The sequence below is a fragment of the Trachypithecus francoisi genome, unplaced genomic scaffold (assembly GCF_009764315.1).
Source record: "Trachypithecus francoisi isolate TF-2019V2 unplaced genomic scaffold, Tfra_2.0 Lachesis_group15, whole genome shotgun sequence".
Taxonomy (NCBI): domain Eukaryota; kingdom Metazoa; phylum Chordata; class Mammalia; order Primates; family Cercopithecidae; genus Trachypithecus; species Trachypithecus francoisi.
Genome location: NW_022681460.1, coordinates 20,934,781 through 20,956,406, shown reverse-complemented (window position 1 = coordinate 20,956,406; position 21,626 = coordinate 20,934,781). Strand labels below are relative to the sequence as shown.

Below are 21,626 nucleotides of genomic sequence, written 5' to 3'. Positions count from 1 at the left end.
ACTTTTTATTTTTAGATGATGTTTTAGATATTATGTATGTTTAAATTGCCTTTGGTGGGAAAAATACCTTTTCTTTCTCCAAAATATCCTATAATCTACTATAAACTTTTTTATAGATGGAAGTTTTTACTTCAGGATTTTTTTCACCAAAGAAATAAGGAGAAAGGCTAGGGAAAAGTATAGGAAAGAAAGAGAACAAAACAGTCCAAACAGCACTGTAGCTGTGCCTATGGTACTATTGGTAGCTTTTTTTTTACTTGTTTGTTTTGTTTATCTGTCTGTTTCATTCATCTCACATTTCTGAGTATGCAACATTTTGGCTTTGTGTCTTTTGAGTCTTACAATGTTATATATATTTTAATTGCTTGCAAATAATAGTTTCCATATACATGAAGGTACACTGTTCTACTGCGACATTCAGTTACCATTTAAAAGTCTTGGGAAGAAAAATTCTAAGTCGCTGCCAAATCAAAATAGATCGTCTCCTTCTCTTGTCTGAATTATGTTTTGTGCTTGGAATTATATTGAAAAAGTAACTTAATAGCAATATTTCTAAAAGCCTTTTAAATAAATGAATGTCCTGTCAATTGTGTTACAGAGTTACAAATTTTGTCAAGGAAAATTACAATTGATTTTAGACCAGTTGGATCCTGGGCAACCTAAAGAGGTAAGTTTCAAGGATAGCTGTTAAGTTTCATGCAGATAGCATATATTTACCATATATGAGATTACAATCAGTAGCAACCAGGTAGGTTCCCATGAGGCTAAAGCCTTTAAAATGATTATGGGCAATCCTAGACCGATATCCATGGTAAATTTTCAAGTCCAAATGAAAAGTCACAGAGTAAGGGAGGTTTTCCTTAGAGAATTGTCGTGGTTTGGAAGAGGAAATTTTTATCTTTAGCATCAATTTCAAAGGGATAAAGTTATAGGCAGTTGTCCCCCAAACTGTTCTTTCACTGTTGTTTTATATGTAACATTGTAGTTAGTCATTTCTTAAGAAAAAAGATTTTTAATTATTTTTCTACTTTCAGAAAATGTGAACATCTTTTAAAAATAATTATTTTTAATGGTCAAATAAAAATTGTGTATATTCGTCTTGTATAACATGTTTTGAAACATGTATACACTGAGGAATGGCTAAGTTGAGCTGCTCTAACATGCATTGCCTCACATACTTATCATTTTTTGTGGTGAGAACATTTAAAATCTACTCTCTTAGCAGTTTTCAAGAATAAAGCATTGTTATTAACATAGTCATCATGTCATCATGTTATACAGTGGATCTCTTGAATTTACTTCTCCTAACTAAAATTTTGTATCCTTTGACCAGCATCTACCCATGCCTCCCCTAACTATCTGAGCAATTTTGACTATTTGTTTATTTTTTAGAAAAATTATATATATATATATATTTAAGATAGGATCTTACTCTGTCACCCAGGCTGAAGCACAGTGGCCCAATCATGAATCATTGCAGCCTCTACCTCCCCAGGCTCAGGTGATTTTCCCACTTCAGCCTTCTAAGTAGCTGTGACTACAGATGCGCGCCACTGCACCTGGAGAAATTTTGTATTTTTTGTACAGATGAGGTTTTGCCACATTACTTAGGAAGATCTGGAAATACTGTGCTCAAGTGATCCACCTCTTGGCCTCCCAAAATGCTGAGATTATAAATGTGAGCCACTCTGCCTGGCCAGAAAAAGGATTTTTGAGATAAGCAATTATATTGAATTGTGTCTGTTTATATTTTACGAGATTGTACAAATCACTGTTTATGAAGACTTGTTTCATTTGAAAGTCAGCATGAAATAGAAAATATGATAGGTTTTTTTTTTTTTTTAATCTAAGCCTTTTATGTATTGGTATGCCTATCTTGCCATTTGGTCTCAATTTTTAAAATTATTTTTCTCAACCTATTAAATATAAACTGAATGAATAGTTGTGATTTACTCCTACTGAAATTTTCTAAAAAATCATAGAGAAGAATACTTTTTTTCTTCTCAGCATTTTGCATTATGATTTATTTTCTGGGTTCATATTAATAATAACGTCTTTCAAAAAATATTGGAAATGAGTTTTGAATTTTTTATGATAAAAATCCTGTTGCCTTCAATTTAAATGGATGATTTGGAAATCTGTACTTGTTTAGAAACCTTCATTTTGCTTCTGCAAGTAGTAAATTCCAAATGGGATTTTTTCCTATAAGTTTCCTGAAATGGAAAAATTACTTAACATTGTAAATGAATTACTAATTTTAAAAACTCTTAATATTTCCCTTACTACCTATCACAAATAAAGTTATATTGAGGAGTTCTTTCATATAAATATATGGACAGTTTCAAATATATGTATATTCTTTGTCTTTTTTGTCTAAAAGTTGGGCCCTGATTCAGAGTGTCTGATTTGCTGAGGTTTTGGCTCCTGTCTTTTAGGCCTCACCTTTTTAATGACTAGGCTTTAGTTGTTTCCGTTGGGAAATGACCACATTTTGAGGATGAGGCTGGAATTAGTGTGTTATTATTCACTACTTGGATATTGAGTGGGAGAAAAGCTTTGTTCCATTCTTCATTGGAGTGGAACTATTCTCTACTACTTTCCCTTGGGTCATACTGTTTTGAGTGAATTCTGATTGCATTTTGAGAAGACTGATTAAGAAGTAAGCTTTCTATGAAAATACATAAATTAGATTTTGCATCCCACTACTGAATGACTTCTTTTTTTTTTTCTACCTAAGTAGTCAGAAGGCCAGAAAATATGGTATAGCACAAGTTCAAACTGATTGTTTTGTGAGAATCGTTCATATATCCTAGAATGGGAATGCTTTGCCAGGGGCATATCTGGGCAACATTTTGAAATTAAAGCCCTCAAACTGTAGGAATGGCCTAGAATAGGGAAAGCCTGTAGGACAAGGCCACTGGAAAACATTGGTGATTCTGATTCAACTACTATTCTTCCTCCCGTTCCACTTAGACATGATACCTAAAATCTCCTACTACATTCAGTATTTTAATTTTGCTTTACACCAACAGCAACTGTTTTTTTCTCTGCTTAGCACTTAGTTTAAAAAATGATTTCTCAAGAGCTTTTTAATATAAAGGCATCTGATAAATCACTCTTTATAAATTATCCAGACTTTGCCTTTTAGTAGTTTGTTAAATATTGTTTTGGAAAAGTGGCATTATTTTAGTGACTGAGTGTTAATAAAAGTCTTTTAAAAAATTGTAGGTGAGATACGAAGCCTTGCAAACACTATGTTCCGCTCCTCCATCTGATGTCCTGAACTGTGAAAATTGGACTACTCTCTGTGAAAAACTGACAGTGTCTCTTTCAGATCCTGATCCTGTGTTTAGTGTAAGAAAATGGTTATAGAAATATTAAAAATAATATGTTTTCCCACCATTCTAGAAATAAGTAGAATATGACAGTTATGACGGTTTTCTTTTCTTTTTTTTTTTTTTTGAGACCAAGTTGCATTCTTTTTGCCCAGGCTGGAGTGCAATGGCGCTGCCTCGGCTCACTTCAACCTCTGCCTTCCAGGTTCAAGTGATTCTCCTGCCTCAGCCTCCTGAGTAGCTGGGATTACAGGCATGCCACCACCACACCCGGCTAATTTTTGTATTTTTAGCAAAGATGGTGTTTGATCATGTTGGCCAGGCTGGTCTCGAACTCCTGACCTCAGGTGATCCACCCACCTCGGCCTCCCAAAGTGCTGAGATTACAGGCATGAGCCACCGTGCCTGGCCAATAGTTTTCTTTAATAGTAGCTCACACATTTATGGAACTTCAGTTTCAGCTTTCTAACTGTCAAAATTTTTCTTAAGAAAATTTGATGATTGGATTCAAAATATGATCATACTTCATTGCCAAATAATACACTGCTACCTTGTGCATTTTGTCTTGTAAAGGAATATCCTAGTATTTTATTTTATTTTTGTTTTGCTCTTTGAGACAGGGTCTTGCTCTGTCACTCAGGCTAGAGTGCAGTGGCACGATCACAGCTCACTTCAGCCTCAACCTCCCAAACTCAAGTGACCTTCCCACCTCAGTCTCCCAGGTAGCTGGGGATTATAGGCATACACTACCATGCCTGGCAAATTTTTGTATTTTTTGTAGAGAGCTCAGGCTCATCTTGAACTTCTGGGCTCAAGTGATCCTCCAGCCTCGGCCTCCCAAAGTGCTGGGATTACGGACTTGAGCCACCACGCCTGGCTATGTCATTGCTTTTGAATAATGCTGTTTTATGATACTCTCAAATTAAAACAAAAGAAAAAATATTTTAAAAGGATTCATGGTCTATGAAAGTTTGAACTAAAAATGGTGAATTATGGTCAAAAGGACTTATAAACATTTTCCTCATGTATTTAAGTGTTTACTTAGAGATTGCTTAACTGCTTAAAGAGAGAAGCAAGAAAACTAGTGCTGAGATTTTAGAAAATAATTTGAGATGAGTCATAACGCAAATATAGAAAGTTTCTAAAATTGTAAAATTATGGAGTCAGATATGATTTTATTTAAAATTTGATTTGCATATTACTTTTTAGGAACAGTTATTTTATGATGAAAAGTAAGCTTTACGTGAGCAAGTGCAGTAATTCTGCAGATAGTGTCTATGATGGAAATGAAGGAAAAAAAACCCTGATTATCCAAGAATTACGTTTTAAACACAAATTGGATTTCCTTTTAGAGGATCTTTTCTTCCTAATTGATTTATCAGTGAAGATAGTTTTTGCTTTAAAATCGATACGATGTTTGGCATAGAATATAAGGCATGAGAAGAAGAGTTACATTTTGCTCTTTGTTCAGCAAATATGTATTGAGTATCTACAGTGTGTATCATTCTTTAGACACTGGGAACACACCAGGGACAGGACACAAAATCTTTGCCCTCAGAGAACTTAGATTTCAGTAGATAACGCAGACAATAAATAAATATTTGTAGAAAAATATAAGGTATCTCAATATATTTGTCTATTTAAAATCAGTCTACCATTAATGAAGATATGGTTATACTGTAAACAGAAGTGGTTTGGGAATCTCTGTTTGAAATTGTTGTAAGGGGAAGGTGTTTACCTAATACTTGGATGCAGTTCAACCTTGTTAACACCAGAGGGTATTGTAGACTTCTGGAACCGCTCAATGATCCAAGAACTTCAAGGTGAAAAAAATGTATCTCAGGGTTATCTTTAACATTTCAAGCTCTCTAACGACAGATGCAATTGTAAATTTCCCTTTATTTTTTCTTTTACTTAATAAATACAGAATAGTAGCTGAGTAGGTTTCCTTTATTTTACAAATTATGAAATAACTTTATAAAATAGCAAATTGTAGCCATTTAAAATTATTATGCAGCAAAGTTCACTTTTATTACTTATGCTAATAAAATTGGAAGCAATTATTATAGAGGAGAGATGCTAATAAAATTAGTCATTTTGAAGTAGAAAACAAGGCATGGAGTTTTTTTCATTTTAAATTTGTGCTTGATCCACATTCTTTTTAAGTTCAATTCGATTTCTTCATCTCCTTCTCTAAAGGACTCTTACATGCAACTGAGTGAAGCCTATAGAGTTGAAAAGTGTGACAGATACCTATCACTTGCTGCAACTATAAAAATAGACTTTCCAAAGTATTTAATATCCTTTGATCAGTAGGAATTTCTTGGGGTTATTAGAAGATACCTTTAGTAACTTGGGGAACTATTTCTTGTAAGTGGATTATCTAAACTGATATCAACAGTTATTAATTTTTCCCCCCAGATTAGACTATTTAAGGCAATTTTATGTTTTTATTTAATTGAAAGTCAAATTTCACTATTAGGATTAATCTCATCATGATATTAAAGTAGGTATAATTAAAAGGATAATAATAGCTACCATTTTAAAGTAACTCTTAGTGCCAGGCATTGTGCTAACTACATCTGTTGCCACTTTTAACTTATTTACCTTCTACTGGTTTCTATTTTGAGTTTTAATAATGTAAAAATTTAAACATAGAGTAATTTTCTTGGGAATAGGCAAAATTATTAGAAATAATTCTAAATCTTTAATTACTGAAGCTACCCATGTAAGCAATTAAAAATGATGAATTTTGGATTTGGAAATACGGGGTGTTAAAAAAAATTTGGTACTGCCTACTCTGTTCCTTTGTTTGACACCTTTATATAGTCTCCTCTATGAAACCTCACCTTACCCGCTCCTCACCATGTCAGTATTTACTATGACCAGATTGTGCAGTAATATCTTTCTGTTATTAGATTCACATATTAGTTTTGGTCAGTTTTAATTTTTGCTGACACAAGAGTGTGCCCTTTTTAAATAAGTACATTCTGACTCTGGTTTCTGAATGTCTTGTTTGTATTTATTTTATTTTCTGGGTTTTTACTGTGTGAAAAATGTTTCATCTCTATTCTATTCTTGTAAGATCTTAGATGCAAATTTTCTGTCTCATTTCCGTAGGACCGGATTTTAAAATTCTGTGCACAGAGATTTTCGCTTTCTCCATTACATATGACCAAGGAAGTTTATACAAGCTTAGGTATGTTTATGAAAACATTTAAAAATGTTTTTGTCATTTGCATGTACTTAAGAATGGATAGGAAATAACTTTTTTCAGAAAACACTGTAAATGAATGATGTAATTTTTTATGTTTTCCCTTTTTTTTCAGCTAAGTATTTGGAGTCATACTTTCTTTCTAGGGAAAATCATATTCCTACTCTTTCAGCTGGTGTAGATATAACTAATCCTGATATGACTCGTTTACTTAAAAAGGTATCCATTTACTAGAATAAGCTTTCATTTTTATTTATTTAGTTTTATATTTGAGGATGCTAATTTTTTGAGAACTATTGTGCACTGCTTTGTAGGTTCGTCTTCTAAATGAATATCAGAAAGAAGCTCCATCTTTCTGGATTCGTCATCCAGAGAAGTAAGTCCCCTCCCAATGTATTCCAGCATAGAACTTAGCAGTGTTACCGCCCCATATACCTTTCAGACAGAAAGAGTAAAGACAGTCTTAATGGACTGACACGATTGGGAAGGGATTCATAACATTTCTGTTTTTATTTTTCTTAAGCTTGTCGTGTTTTGTACTTAGCTATGTGAATCACAAGTACCACTTTACATCATTTATCACAAGGTAAAAAGAAAATGTAGCATTAGTTATTATTATTAATTTTTTAATGTATCAGTGATCTGAAGATCTGCATTAGGTTCTTATTGGTCTTTACTATTACATTTTGGACAAGTTCCTTAAATATTCTTTAAACTTTTCCCTTTCAGCTCTAAAATTTATTCTAAGTTGTAAGAGAATCTGTGAGTCTAAAAAGGAAAGTTAAATTTGCAGATCCAGTGTTGAAGTAAAAAGAACCTGTTGTTAAAGCAGAAACATTGAGTATGAATCCTACCTATGTCATTTACTGAAATAGAAAAAATGTTTCTGAAGATTATATGCTACTTTATACAGTTTGGATGTTATCTAGCGATAGTGCTTTGTGCCTTTTACTAAGTTGTATGATAAATGCCCAATTAACCAGAACACAATTCTGTCACCAGTGGTGAGCCCTTACCTGGCCTATCTAGTAAGTGATTAATGTTTACTCAATTTCATAGATATAAAGTCTACCACCAGTACTATATAAGTAATTGCATTTCTTTTTTCCCAAACTTTAAGGTATATGGAAGAAATTGTGGAGAGTACTTTGTCCTTGTTAACAGTTAAACGTGATCAAAGCCATGTTGTCTCACAAAAGATTTTGGATCCGATCTACTTTTTTGCATTAGTTGATACCAAGGCTGTGTGGTTCAAAAAGTGGATGGTAAGGAAAAATAGAATATTTTTATACCTTTTAGTGCATTGCTGTATCATTTTAATAAATAGCTAATGTTTGAATAGTTACTGTGTACTAAGAGTTCTAATCAGTTTTACATGTGTTAGCTCATTTATTATAAAAATTTATGAGGTTGGTGGTATTAATTACCCTCCATTTTTCAGATGCAGTAACTGAGATATGGAGAAGTTAACTTGCCCAAGATTTTTTACCTGTTAAGTGGCAGAGCCAGAATAGGATTTTAAGTGGTATTTCATTTGAGTCTATTTAAGCTGAATGACTTATTCAAAATCTATTTTTTCCTTAGTGTAAAAGCTTCAAAAATTTTAAGCAGATGTGGTATAACATAAGGATTCAATACGTATTTTTTTTTGGGCTTAGGAGATATTTTTGAAAGTATTTTTTCATTTGCCTCCCTCCTGAATCTGAAGTTTGGGGAATGTGTTTAGTGTCTGAACCTGGCAATTTCTCATAATGCTGGCACTGACACTAATATTAAGAGTAGAGAGATCTTTATACTGTTACCTCCCTCAACCTCTGTCGAATAAGAGATGTCTGTGTTTGTCAGTAGTAGCAACAGGACTGACTTTTGTGCTCACATTGTTTTCTCTCTCATTCTGTACTGGGCACCTAGGTACTATATTTCTTGCACTTGAGAAGAGAGAGGCTGGGGCATTCATTTACACTTCAGCACAATTTGGATGTTATCTAGCGATGGTGCTTTGTGCCTTTTACTAAGTTGTATGATAAATGCCCAATTAACCAGAACACAATTCTGTCTCCAGTGGTTAACCCTTACCTGGCCTATCTAGTATGTGATTAATGTTTACTCAATTAAATTAAATTAATTTAAAATGAACCCTTTGTTCCTCACATCTAACACTTAAAGTTTTTTTCGTGATTATCAAATTATACCGTTATTTGAGAAAATATGCAAAATATGTAAAAGCTGAAATAAAATTAAAATTTTCTAATTATACAATGCAGGGATAACAACTGTTAAGATTTTGTTTCACGTAGATATGTTGTATATACTTTTATATTTATCTGTTTAGGTCATCTTTTTTTTTTAACAAAATCAGTCATATTTTACTAACTGTAATTAACTTTTTTTCATTTGACTTTCTTATTGCTAGGAGTTGATTCTTAAGAGAATGGGGTACAAATTTATTTAAAAATCACATTCTGAAGTGTGTTCTAGTATACATGAAAATTCATCACATCCTCCTATAATTTTTGCATCTAAGGCAGGAGTTGCTAAATTTTTTATGTAAAGAGCCAGACAATAAATATTTTTGACTTTATGGGCTGTACAGTCCCTATTGCAGCTGTTCAACCCAATTGTTGTAGCTCCAGAGCATCTATACATAATAGGCAAATGAATGGACTTGACCGTTCCAGTGAATTTTTTTTGCAAAATTGGGTCTAGGCAGAATTTGGTCTGAGGGCTGTAGTTTGCTGACCCTGGTCTAAGAGATATACTATGAGGATTTCTTTTCAGAACATGGTCAATATTAAAAATAGTTTAATACTATATCAACTTATTTCTCTTATTAAATTTGAAAAAAAGGATTAATAGTTTTTGAAAACATTTTAAGCTACAAGGTTGAAAACACAAGGTTTTGATTAACCTTCAGTTAACCAAAACACAATTTAATCAATGTTTAATTAAAAACTCTATTCCCAGCTGGGCACGGTGGGTCACATCTGTAATCCCAGCACTTTGGGAGGCCGAGGTGGGTGGATCACTTGAGGTTGGGAGTTTGAGACCAGCTTGGCCAACATAGCAAAACCCCATCTCTATTTAAAAAGCAAAAAAAAGCAAAAAAAAGAAAAACAATACAAAAATCCTCTATTCCCTAGAATTCTGAAAAAATTTTGACTTGTATTATGCTGTTTAATATTTTTATTCTTTAAAAAAAATTTTTTTATTATACTTTAAGTTCTAGGGTACATGTGCAGAACATGCAGGTTTGTTGCATAGGTATACATGTGCCATGGTGGTTTGCTGCACCCATCAACCTGTTATCTATATTAGGTATTTCTCCTAATGCTATTCCTCCCATAGCACCCCACCCCCTGACAGGCCCTGGTGTGTGATGTTCCCCTCCTTGTGTCTATGTGTTCTCATTGCTCAACTCCCAATTATGAGTGAGAACATGCTGTGTTTGGTTTTCTGTTCTTCTGATAGTTTGCTGACAATAATGGTTTCCAGGATCATCCCATTTCCCTGCAAAGGACATGAACTCATCCTTTTTTATGGCTGCATAGTATTCCATAGTGTATATGTGCCACATTTCCTTTATCCAGTCTATCATTGATGGGCATTTGGATTGGTTCCAAGTGTATACTATTGTGAACAGTGCTGAAATAAACATACGTGTGCATGTGTCTTTATAGTAGAATGATTTATAATCCTTTGGGTATATACCCAGTAATGGGATTGCTGGGCCAAATGGTATTTCTAGTTCTAGATCCTTGAGGAATTGCCACACTGTCTTCCACAATGGTTGAACTAATTTACACTGCTGCCGACAGTGTAAAAATGTTCCCATTTCTCCGCATCCTTTCCAGCATCTCTTGTTTCCTGACTTTTTAATGATCATCATTCTAACTGATGTGAGATGGTATCTCATTGCGGTTTTGATTTGCATTTCTCCAATGACCAGTGATAATGAGCATTTTGTCATAAGTTTGTTGGCTACATAAGTGTGTTCTTTTGAGAAGTGTCTGTTCATATCCTTTGCCCACTTTTTGATGGGGTTGTTTTCTTCTTCTTAATCTGTTTAAGTTCTTTGTAGATTCTGGATATTAGCCCTTTGTCAGATGAATATATTACAAAAATTTTCTCCCTTTCTGTAGGTTGCCTGTTCACTCTGATGATAGTTTGTTTTGCTATGCAGAAGCTCTTTAGTTTAATCAGGTCCCATTTATCAATTTTGGCTTTTGTTGCCATTGCTTTTGGTGTTTTAGTCATGAAGTCCTTGCCCATGCCTGTGTCCTGAATGGTTTTGCCTAGGTTTTCTTCTAGGGTTTTCATGGTTTTAGATCTTATGTTTAAGTCTTTAATCCATCTTGAGTTAAGTTTTCCCAACACCATTTATTAAATAGGAAATCCTTTCCCCATTGCTTGTTTTTGTTAGGTTTGTCAAAAATTTATTCTTTTTTTTTGAGACGGAGTCTCTCTCTGTCACCCAGGCTGGAGTGCAGTGGCGCAATCTCGGTTCACTGTGACCTCTTCTTCCTGGGTTCAAGTGATTCTTCTGCCTCAGCCTCCTGAGTAGCTGGGACTACAGGTGCGTGCCACCACGCCTGGCTAATTTTTATATTTTTAGTAGAGACAGGGTTTCACCATATTGGCCAGTTTGAGGCCATACTTGAACTCCTGACCTCGTGATTCGCCCACCTCGTCCTCTCAAAGTGCTGGGATTACAGGTGTGAGCCACTGCACCCGGCCAATATTTTTATTCCTAAGTGAAATGAAGAAACTATATTTTGAACAGTAATGATATCTTATATAATCTAGCTAAACAATATTTATAGTTTTCCCTGGCTTTGTACAATGCTATACATTTAAATGTTTTAATTACATCTATATTTTGCTCCAAGGAGAGAGTTAAAGCTCTTTTGACACTTTGAATCATTTTTAATTATGGTTGGCAGAAAATGATTAGGGTACTGTCACTTTAGAGCATTTCAGTGTTGGCAGATTTCTGCACATGTAGACCATACAGTATCCTCTTCAGTATAAGAGTTGTACTTTTTTTTTTTTTTTCCCCACTGTGTATCTTTTTTTGGATTCTGTCATATGTATACTTTTTTGGTGGTGATTTTAAAATAGTTTAGTGTGGAAATTGGACACAATTGATGGATAGAATGTTCTTCTACTGGTCGGTCACTAAATGATCTGCAAGTTTTTTGATACGATTTGCATTCTTGTCATTGCTATCCTCCTAATCCAATGCACACGTAAACACCTGTCATTGACTACAATGGTTTAAATCTAAGCTATTGTGTGATTTATGATGTTGTCATTGAAGATAATGCAGGAAAAATAGATTTTGAGTGGCACAGCTTGAGTATTAAATATCATTTCCTTTTAATTTTAGCATGCACATTATAGCAGAACTACAGTATTAAGACTTCTTGAAAAGAAATATAAGTCTCTGGTAAGTCTGTAATTCCTTTTTTATGTTGAGAAATAATACTACCAAAATATATATGATGTAATAACTTGAATATGCAAAGTTGTGTGGTGATAATTAATATTGGATAATGAAGCAATTCGCCTTTTATGTGATCTTAAACTACCATCCTGTGGAACATAAAGTGATAACAATAGAGACTTAAAATGAATGCAGTCAGGATAGCAATTAGAAAATATGTTTTCTGTATATAGTAAATTGGCTTCTATAAATAACAAGCTGGTTTGAGAGAAGCCATATTTTTAAGCAGTAGCATGTAGTTTGATTCAGATCAAGTATTAATAAAGCCATTACTTCTATAATATAGACCCATATTTTTCAGTGAAAATTACATGACAAAAGTCAAATGATAAATACTTTTGCATTTTCAGTAATTGGTTTGAGTTATACCAAATGTAGACTTAATACTCTAAAATATATTACCAAAATCATCTACATTTGTTACTACTAGTAGAACAATGTATAAGGGTACTGAAAGAATTAAAAAGAAATCAGCAAGTCTAATAAATAATTGACAAAATGAAAAACAAAATTTATTAAGATATTCAAATGTTATACTGATACAGCTTTGAGTCAATAAACATCGTTTATGTAGTTAGGCAGAACCTTGATTTAGAAGTCACATGAAGAAAAGATTCTGAAATTGTGATTTTTGGTTGAGTGCAGTAGAGCATAAAATGAGGGAAGGAGAACAATAATTGTTTTGTGTTTGAGAATCAAGAGAATTGGGCAGCAGAAGAAGAGAGGGATATTGAATAATAGGTTAAGAATTTATTTGTAAAGGTAAAATATACTTAACAATTTTTAGAGAAATTGAATTTAAATAATTCTTTCTCCACATTTCATTTTTCTCTCATTCCCATTTAAATAAAACTTTGTTTTTGCTTTATGAGCATAGAGTGATACAGAAAGGAAAAATAAAGAACAGGATGATTTTTCCCCACGGTTTCTGTACAGATAATAAGTCACTGTTGCTGTCACAGAGGCTCCAGTGAAAGGATTTCAAATAAGGTTTTTTACAGATTAATTCTTAAAATTGGTTTCTTATTTGAAAAGCTAACTATACCTTAACTTTTAACCTGCAAATGGAATTATGTCATTATAAATCATCTCAATATTTTATCAACTTAGTCAAATAGTTTATTTTCTGTATATAGTGTATCACACTTTTTTGACATTTCAACTTAAACCTCCTTTGCTCTAAAAAGCTTTCCTAAATTTACAAAGTATCAAAATATTATTCATATTATATTTACTGTTTTAAAGTAAACTTGGCCCCACTTTTGAAAATAAACATTGGGAAAATGATGCAAGATCTGTTTATTCCCTTTGTATTTTCAGAATCAAGGATCAAATTTTGTGCATCTGTGATGGAAATTGCAGACCTCTCCATCAATTTGTGTTTCTGTTCTATAAGAGATTCTTGTGTAAGAACTTTAGTCATAGCAGCCTGTTTAGCATGGTGATCTGCTGCTATATTTCCTCTAGCTTCTCATCAGTGCTCTCTGATGTCGTTTTCTGCAGTGATGAAATATCTGCATTGTACAACATGGTAACCATGAGCCACATATGACTGCTGAAAACTTGAAATGAGACTAGAGTAAATGGGAAACTGTATTTTTAATTTTATTTAGTTTTTATTAATTTAAATTTAAATAGGCGTGTGGTTGGTGGCTACTGTATTTGTGTGGTTCTATTCTATCTTATGTTTATGACATTTTCAGTAGGTGGCATTAAGCTGTCAATTTTTGTATATGCTGTTGGTTTTTTATAGATATCCCTGAAAAAGTTAAGATAATCTTTGTTCCTATAGCATCTCAAAGACATGAACTGGTTAAAAGTTTTGGCTGTCAGCGTAAATATTTAACCTTTAATTTTTAACAATTTGAATCTTGATTCAGTCAACCCCTAAAGGAATGGTTTCTGAAACGGCTTTATTTAGTGCCATTTTTACTGCTCTCTGAAAGTCATTTTAAAAAATGACTTGACGGCTTGGTCATTTAAATTCTCCGTTGGTTTTTCCTGTCTTATTGTCTTACTTAACCTTTTTAAAATCTCTGTCTTAGGAGTTAACAATTAAATGAACTGGCTGGTATATATTTGATAGTATAGGGCAATAAGTATCAAATACAACCCTGAATTTTATAGCAAATTTGTGTCTATTTTCACAGGGGTTAGAAAAATCATTCATTATACTCTCAACTTGGCTCTTTAGACTAGTATTTAAATTCACCTTCTATAGATCTGCTTTCTGCTCCTGTGGTTTAAAGGGATGTCATGTAATGTGATTGTGTCCTGAGATTATTCCTTTTCTTTCCTGTGATTGCTGTCTTTTCTCAAATAAAGATAGCATGTTTAAGAAAATATAAGGGAAAGAGTAGAAGGAAAAGAAGGGAGTGTAAGTAAGTGGATAGTGAAGATAAAGCTGGGTAGGAATTGTTGCAAGGAGGGTGGATTTCTAAAGCCTTGAATGGATGAAAGAGTCTTTGAGAGAGATTATTTTGGAGACAATGTTTTGAGTTTTCAGTCAAAGAAGCAGTCTATTGTTTGTTCTTTTGTCTTCTAATTCTTTAGAGCTTCTCTTAAGTGTATTATTTTATAAATTTTTCATGTCAAGAGTTTCCTAAAGTGTCAGTTGTTATTTTAATCCACTTCTGTTTTATTTTATTTTTTGTTAGAAAATGGGTCAAAGGTTCTAGGTAGAGATAGGGGAGAAGTATTGAAGCAAAAAGATGTTTAATACATTGTATAATAATCCAAGCAAAAGATGATGGAACCATGGAAGAAGGATAAGACAGAATTGGGATAAATGGATGGACTCAAAATCTTTATTTAGAATGTAGGATTTAGAGGACTTTTGAATGAGGGGGTTGTGATTGAGGCCTCAGACAATTGATGATTAATGTAATTCACTGAGATAAGTAACACAGTGGGAGGCACACATTTGCTGGAAAAGATAATGATGTTTAGATTTGTTAGATTTAGTCATATTTGAAATGCAGATTTCTAGGAGGCATGGGTCTGGATCCCTGACGTTTGATTTAGAAAAGACTTGTAGATATGGGAGGGGGAGGGGTCCCCAAGACAACCCCCAGGTTTAATGATTTGCTAGGAGGAGTCATAGGATTCAGCATATAGTTATGCTCTCAGCTATCATTTATAACAATGAAAGGATACAAAGAACAATCAGCAAAGAGGAAAAAGTTCATTGAGTGAAGTGTGGAAGATATGAAATCGCTTCCAAGAGTCTTTTCCCCACTAGAATCACATGAGACATGCTTCATTCTTTCAGCATTGAATTGTGGCAACTTATGGGAAATGTTATACACCAGGGAAGCTCATTAGAAACTCAGTGCCTGGTTTTTGTTTTTGAGGAAGGGCTGCTGATCACATGGAAACCCTCTGCCTCGTACATACCAGGGTCCAAGACTCCTAGAGGTAAAGCAGGTATTTCTCATAAACCACATTACTTGTGTAAACATTGTCAGCCATTCTCAGTTCTCAGAATGATGACAGCCCTCCTGAAATGCAAGTTCCTAGATGCTATCAAAATCCCACCTTGTAAGGAGGCCTTTTCTAAAGCTAGAAGTCCTGCTATGTTACCTGTTTTCTGCGTGCGACTGAGGCCATAGCAATGAACGAGATGGGAAAATCCAGTGATTCCTTGATGCTACAATTGTGAACTGGCTTCTTTTCAAACCTTCATTTCCTTTCCTATCTAAAGCTTAATTAATCCTTCCTTCCACTTGGATTCCATCTGCTTCTTCCTCTTGTATATATTTTTTTCCTATCAACTCTCCCCTTTCTCTCCTATAGAGTCAAACTCTTCCTCTCTTTTGGCTTCCCCCAGTAACATTTAAGCATAACCATATCCTTCTAACCTGAAAAAGAGTTTAATCTTGACTCTAAGATACAGTTGTTGGTCTGTTTTAAAATTTTTCCTCGCTGTCTTTCTTGAAAATAAAAATTATGCTAACTGCCTTTACTTTTTCACTTCCTATTCCTTTATTTGGTATAGTCTGGCTTTATTCACCAAACTCCTCTGAAACTGATCTTTTCAAGGTCCCCAACAACTGCCTTATTACCAGACTTAACAATGATCACACCGTATATCACTGGTGACTTTTATTTTTTTTGGGAATTAGGATAAGAGGCCATCGATGCGTAGACAGGTGCTGAGGAAAGGGGAGAAGATTTGAAGCCTCTGCTTGTGGAGAATGAGAGGAGGAGTTAGAATGGAGACTAGTAGGAGAATCGCTGGGTACAGTAGGGGTTGGAGATCATTTTTTTATTGTGACTCTTTTCTTTGACTTATGAGATTTTTCTTTATCAACTTTTAGCAATTCTGGTATTTGAGATGGAAATAAAGACTTGATCCACTTGATATTTTGCTGCCTGGGTAGGAGGAAAAGATTCTAAGGCAAAGGAACTGGACAAGATAGTTTCTAAAGTTATGGTCATGGCCACAGAGTTTTTGCATCTTTCACTATAAAATATAAAGTATATATTTATTTCTGTGCAATGACATCAACATTCTAACATTATTGTATTTGTTGGTCCACAAATATTTTCACGGTGTTCACCAGAGTGATGCCATAGTTAAAATGTAATTGAGGAGGCTGAGCTTTAATAGCTAGAAAGGTACTATACTAAATATTTTTCTCAAATATTTCTCCAAAGCATTTTTATAGCTTTGACTTTTAATTCTTGGACTTGAGGGCTGCAAAGTTCTGGAATTAATAACTTATTATTTCATCAGATAACTACAGCTATTCAACAGTGTGTTCAGTACTTTGAACTGTGTAAGACTAGGAAAGCTGAGGAAACCTTGGGACATTCAAAGCACTGCAGTAAGTATTATTTCCTCTATTACATACTTTTAAAAATGGTAAATTTTATTAGTAAATAGAGTTTATTAGTAACTTTTATTTTTAAATGATTGTTACTGTGGTAAATGAGGTCACTTTTATTAATGACATTGGAAAATATATTTTACACATTTATAAGATACACTATAATCATTATTTTCTATAACAGATCTACATTTGAAATTAATATACAACCATACTGATTCTTATTAGATGCAGTTCTTCAATTCATACTGGGGTATATAACCTAATCTGTTATATTGCAATAATATACAGTCCATTCTTGCCCCTACAGTAATGTATCAGTCATCTAATCAGGCACATATGCACTTTAATGGGAGAAAAACTTCCATAAAATGTTGTTTTTATTTTTGAACACTCCGTGTCACCCCGTGATCCTTCTTTGCTTATTCTCTGTCTGAGCTAAAATGTCCCAAATGCTTCGTAATCTGGCCCCAATTTCTCTGTACGATCTCTTCTCTAGTTATTGACTAAAATGAGTCTTCTCTTAGTCTTTTTTGCATACCAATGCCTATACAACATTATTTTTACTCCTACTGCCCCATCCATAATTCCCTACACTAATAGATATCTTATTTATCATGAAAGAAGAAACTGTATTTTATTAATTAATTTTTTTAGACAGAGTCTCGCTGTGTCATCCAGGCTGGAGTGCCACTCACATTTTCTATTAACTTTCTTCTGCCCTTAACTTACTTTTGAAGTTCCTCTTCAGTGACGGATAACTGTGACAATCTTATGGTATTTATTTTAGAATGGACACTATATGCATACTATTCCTTTCTGAGGCTGCTTTTTAAGATGATTGCTTTGCTTTGGGGTTTTATTGTAAAGGATCTTAGGAAACAATAAGGAAAATAAATAATTAAAAAATTTTAGACCAACAGTGTCTCCATTCTAGCCTGTAGCCTTGTTTAATGTCTAGAAGGGAATGAAGACCGGTACTGTAAAATATGATAACGCTAAATAAATGTTCTTGTTTGCTTCTCTTTTAAGGAAAAAAGCAGAAAACTTTCTACTACTTAGGACAAGAATTACAATATATTTATTTCATTCACTCACTGTGCCTTTTAGGAAGATTATTGATCTATAAACAAGGCAGAAAATTATTTCCTATTAAGCTGAAGAATAAAAAAGGTAAGTACAATTAGGAGAAATAAATTTTGTTAAGATATGCTAAGATTTATATATGATGAAGTATTCAAACTTGGAAATTTGACATGTTCCTTTCTACGGTACTTAGCTACATACCTTTTAGTCTATTGATAGCTTATACACTTCGAAGTGTTTGTTTTCTTTTAGTTTTCAGTATGTACTTCTTCCTACATGTATTTTGTTTTTGTTTTTGTTTTTGTTATTCAGCCTTTAGGAATCCAGATATAGATTTAGAACTAGAAGACCTTAAGTTCTCATTCCATTATAAACTAGTTGTGATCTTTTGGGAAAATCACTTAACCTTTGTTGTTTCAGTTTCTTTATCTGTAAAAATTGAATTGTGAAATCAGTAATATTTGGCTTGCAGAATTTTTGTGATCACAGATAAATGAGGTTTGCAAATACTGTTTTATAAACTGCAAAGCCCTGTGTTATTTTATATATTACCATATTATTTTTACCCTAAGTCTCATTTACTTTTTTCCTGTCAAACTTCAGCACATGCTGTTAGTATATTCTTAAACTCTTAAGGGAATTAAAAATGATAACTAAGAATGTATATATAACAGGGACCAGCAAACTGTTTTTTTTTTTTTTTTGGAAAGCACCACATAGTAACATAGTAAACATTTTAGGCTGTTTTGGCCACATACTACTTTTGTATATTCTCTCTATGTGTGTACGAAAAAAGAGTTAATGCAGCAGGCCTGAAACTGCTATCCTTAGAAAGGCCCGTTTGCTGTTTGTTGTCCCTGTTTGCAGATTACATGATTGTATATTTAGAAAACCCCATCGTCTCAGCCCAAAATCTCCTTAAGCTGATAAGCAACTTCAGCAAAGTCTCAGGATACAAAATTAATGTGCAAAAATCACAAGCATTCTTATACACCAGTAACAGACAAACAGAGAGCCAAATCATGAATGAACTTCCATTCACAGTTGCTTCAAAGAGAATAAAATACCTAGGAATCCAACTTACAAGGGATGTAAAGGACCTCTTCAAGGAGAACTACAAACCACTGCTCAGTGAAATCAAAGAGGACACAAACAAATGGAAGAACATACCATGCTCATGGATAGGAAGAATCAATATCATGAGAATGGCCATACTGCCCAAGGTTATTTATAGATTCAATGCCATCCACATCAAGCTACCAATGAGTTTCTTCACAGAATTGGAAAAAACTGCTTTACAGTTCATATGAAACCAAAAAGAGCCCGCATTGCCAAGACAATCCTAAGTCAAAAGAACAAAGCTGGAGGCATCATGCTACCTGACTTCAAACTATACTACAAGGCTACAGTAACCAAAACAGCATGCTACTGGTACCAAAACAGAGATATAGACCAATGGAACAGAACAGAGTCCTCAGAAATAATACCACACATCTACAGCCATCTGATCTTTGACAAACCTGAGAGAAACAAGAAATGGGGAAAGGATTCCCTATTTAATAAATGGTGCTAGGAAAATTGGCTAGCCATAAGTAGAAAGCTGAAACTGGATCCTTTCCTTACTCCTTACACGAAAATTAATTCAAGATGGATTAGAGACTTAAATGTTAGACCTAATACCATAAAAACCCTAGAAGAAAATCTAGGTAGTACCATTCAGGACATAGGCATGGGCAAGGACTTCATGTCTAAAACACCAAAAGCAACAGCAGCAAAAGCCAAAATTGACAAATGGGATCTAATTAAACTAAAGAGCTTCTGCACAGCAAAAGAAACTACCATCAGAGTGAACAGGCAACCTACAGAATGGGAGAAAATTTTTGCAATCTACTCATCTGACAGAGGGCTAATATCCAGAATCTACAAAGAACTCAAACAAATTTACAAGAAAAAAACAAACCACCCCATCAAAAAGTGGGCAAAGGATATGAACAGACATTTCTCAAAAGAAGACATTCATACAGCCAACAGACACATGAAAAAATGCTCATCATCACTGGCCATCAGAGAAATGCAAATCAAAACCACAATGAGATACCATCTCATACCAGTTAGAATGGCAATCATTAAAAAGTCAGGAAACAACAGGTGCTGGAGAGGATGTGGAGAAATAGGAACACTTTTACACTGTTGGTGGGATTGTAAACTAGTTCAACCATTATGGAAAACAGTATGGCGATTCCTCAAGGATCTAGAACTAGATGTACCATATGACCCAGCCATCCCACTACTGGATATATACCCAAAGGATTATAAATCATGCTGCTATAAAGACACATGCACACGTATGTTTATTGCGGCACTATTCACAATAGCAAAGACTTGGAATCAACCCAAATGTCCATCTGTGACAGACTGGATTAAGAAAATGTGGCACATATACACCATGGAATATTATGCAGCCATAAAAAAGGATGAGTTTGCGTCCTTTGTAGGGACATGGATGCAGCTGGAAACCATCATTCTTAGCAAACTATCACAAGAACAGAAAACCAAACACCGCATATTCTCACTCATAGGTGGAAACTGAACAATGAGATCACTTGGACTCGGGAAAGGGAACATCACACATCGGGGCCTATCATGGGGAGGGGAAAGGGGGGAGAAGGGAGGGATTGCATTGGGAGTTATACCTGATTTTAAATGACGAATTGATGGGTGCTGACGAGTTGATGGGTGCAGCACACCAACATGGCACAAGTATACATATGTAACAAACCTGCACGTTATGCACATGTACCCTAGGACTTAAAGTATAATAATAATAAAAAAAAAAAAGAAATTTTAAACATAAAAAAAAAAAAATAAAGAAAGGCCTGTTTGCAAGGTTGGACTTTGGCTGGGACCTAGGAACTTGGATTTCCTATTCTTTCTAGAACTGATGATTGCCTAAACTGTGCACTGTTCACCACCTAAACTGTACAATGTTAATTATGTGGAGTATCTGGTTTTCTTTTGGGAGTTTAAAATTTTGGCGTGTGCTAGGTAGAGTGTGCTTACATACTTAGATCCCCCAAAAACCTAAGGGACTGGTTTTCTAATGAGTTTTCTTGGTAGGTGACATTTCACATGTGTTGTCATAACTTGCTGCTGAAATAATTAAGTGTATTTTCTATGACTCAACCAGAAGAGGACGCTTAGTAGTTTATACTGGTTAGCTCTGGACTTCACCCCATGCACTTTTGCGCTTTGATTTTGCTTTGTATCCTTTTGTTACAGTAAATCATAGCTGTGAATACAATTGTATGCTGAATCCTCTGAGTCTTCTTAGTGAATCCTTGAATCTGGGCATGATTTTGAGGACCTTGGACACATTTAAAAAATGTGAAATCCATTCCTATCTTGTGAGCCTTATAAAATCAGTCCACAATGGCTATAGTTTGCTGACCCTTGGTATAGAGTATATTTATTTGGAATACTCTTTTATACTGTTTTGTAGCTTTTTTAATTTCTCTAAATCTTTTCTTCTCAGTTGATTGTGAGTTCCTTGAGAAAAGACATTGCCTTATATACATCTCTTGTAGTTCCCATGGTAGTGCCACATAATTGTATGCATAACCAGCACTCAGTAGATAATTGACTTTTAATAAAAGAGC

At 34.1% G+C, this 21,626-nt stretch overlaps 1 protein-coding gene across 2 annotated transcripts in view; it reads left to right on the top strand.

Annotated features, from left to right (window-relative positions):
- Positions 1-21,626, top strand: part of TBC1D32 (TBC1 domain family member 32) — a 252,702-nt gene that overhangs the window by 29,977 nt on the left and 201,099 nt on the right. For both annotated transcript variants that reach the window (XM_033234429.1, XM_033234430.1), the window contains 9 exons: positions 599-667; positions 3,229-3,354; positions 6,456-6,534; positions 6,665-6,768; positions 6,864-6,925; positions 7,670-7,814; positions 11,936-11,995; positions 16,791-16,881; positions 17,917-18,057. In XM_033234429.1, the coding sequence (XP_033090320.1) occupies positions 599-667; positions 3,229-3,354; positions 6,456-6,534; positions 6,665-6,768; positions 6,864-6,925; positions 7,670-7,814; positions 11,936-11,995; positions 16,791-16,881; positions 17,917-18,057 (877 nt within the window). The remainder of the gene's footprint in view (positions 1-598; positions 668-3,228; positions 3,355-6,455; positions 6,535-6,664; positions 6,769-6,863; positions 6,926-7,669; positions 7,815-11,935; positions 11,996-16,790; positions 16,882-17,916; positions 18,058-21,626) is intronic.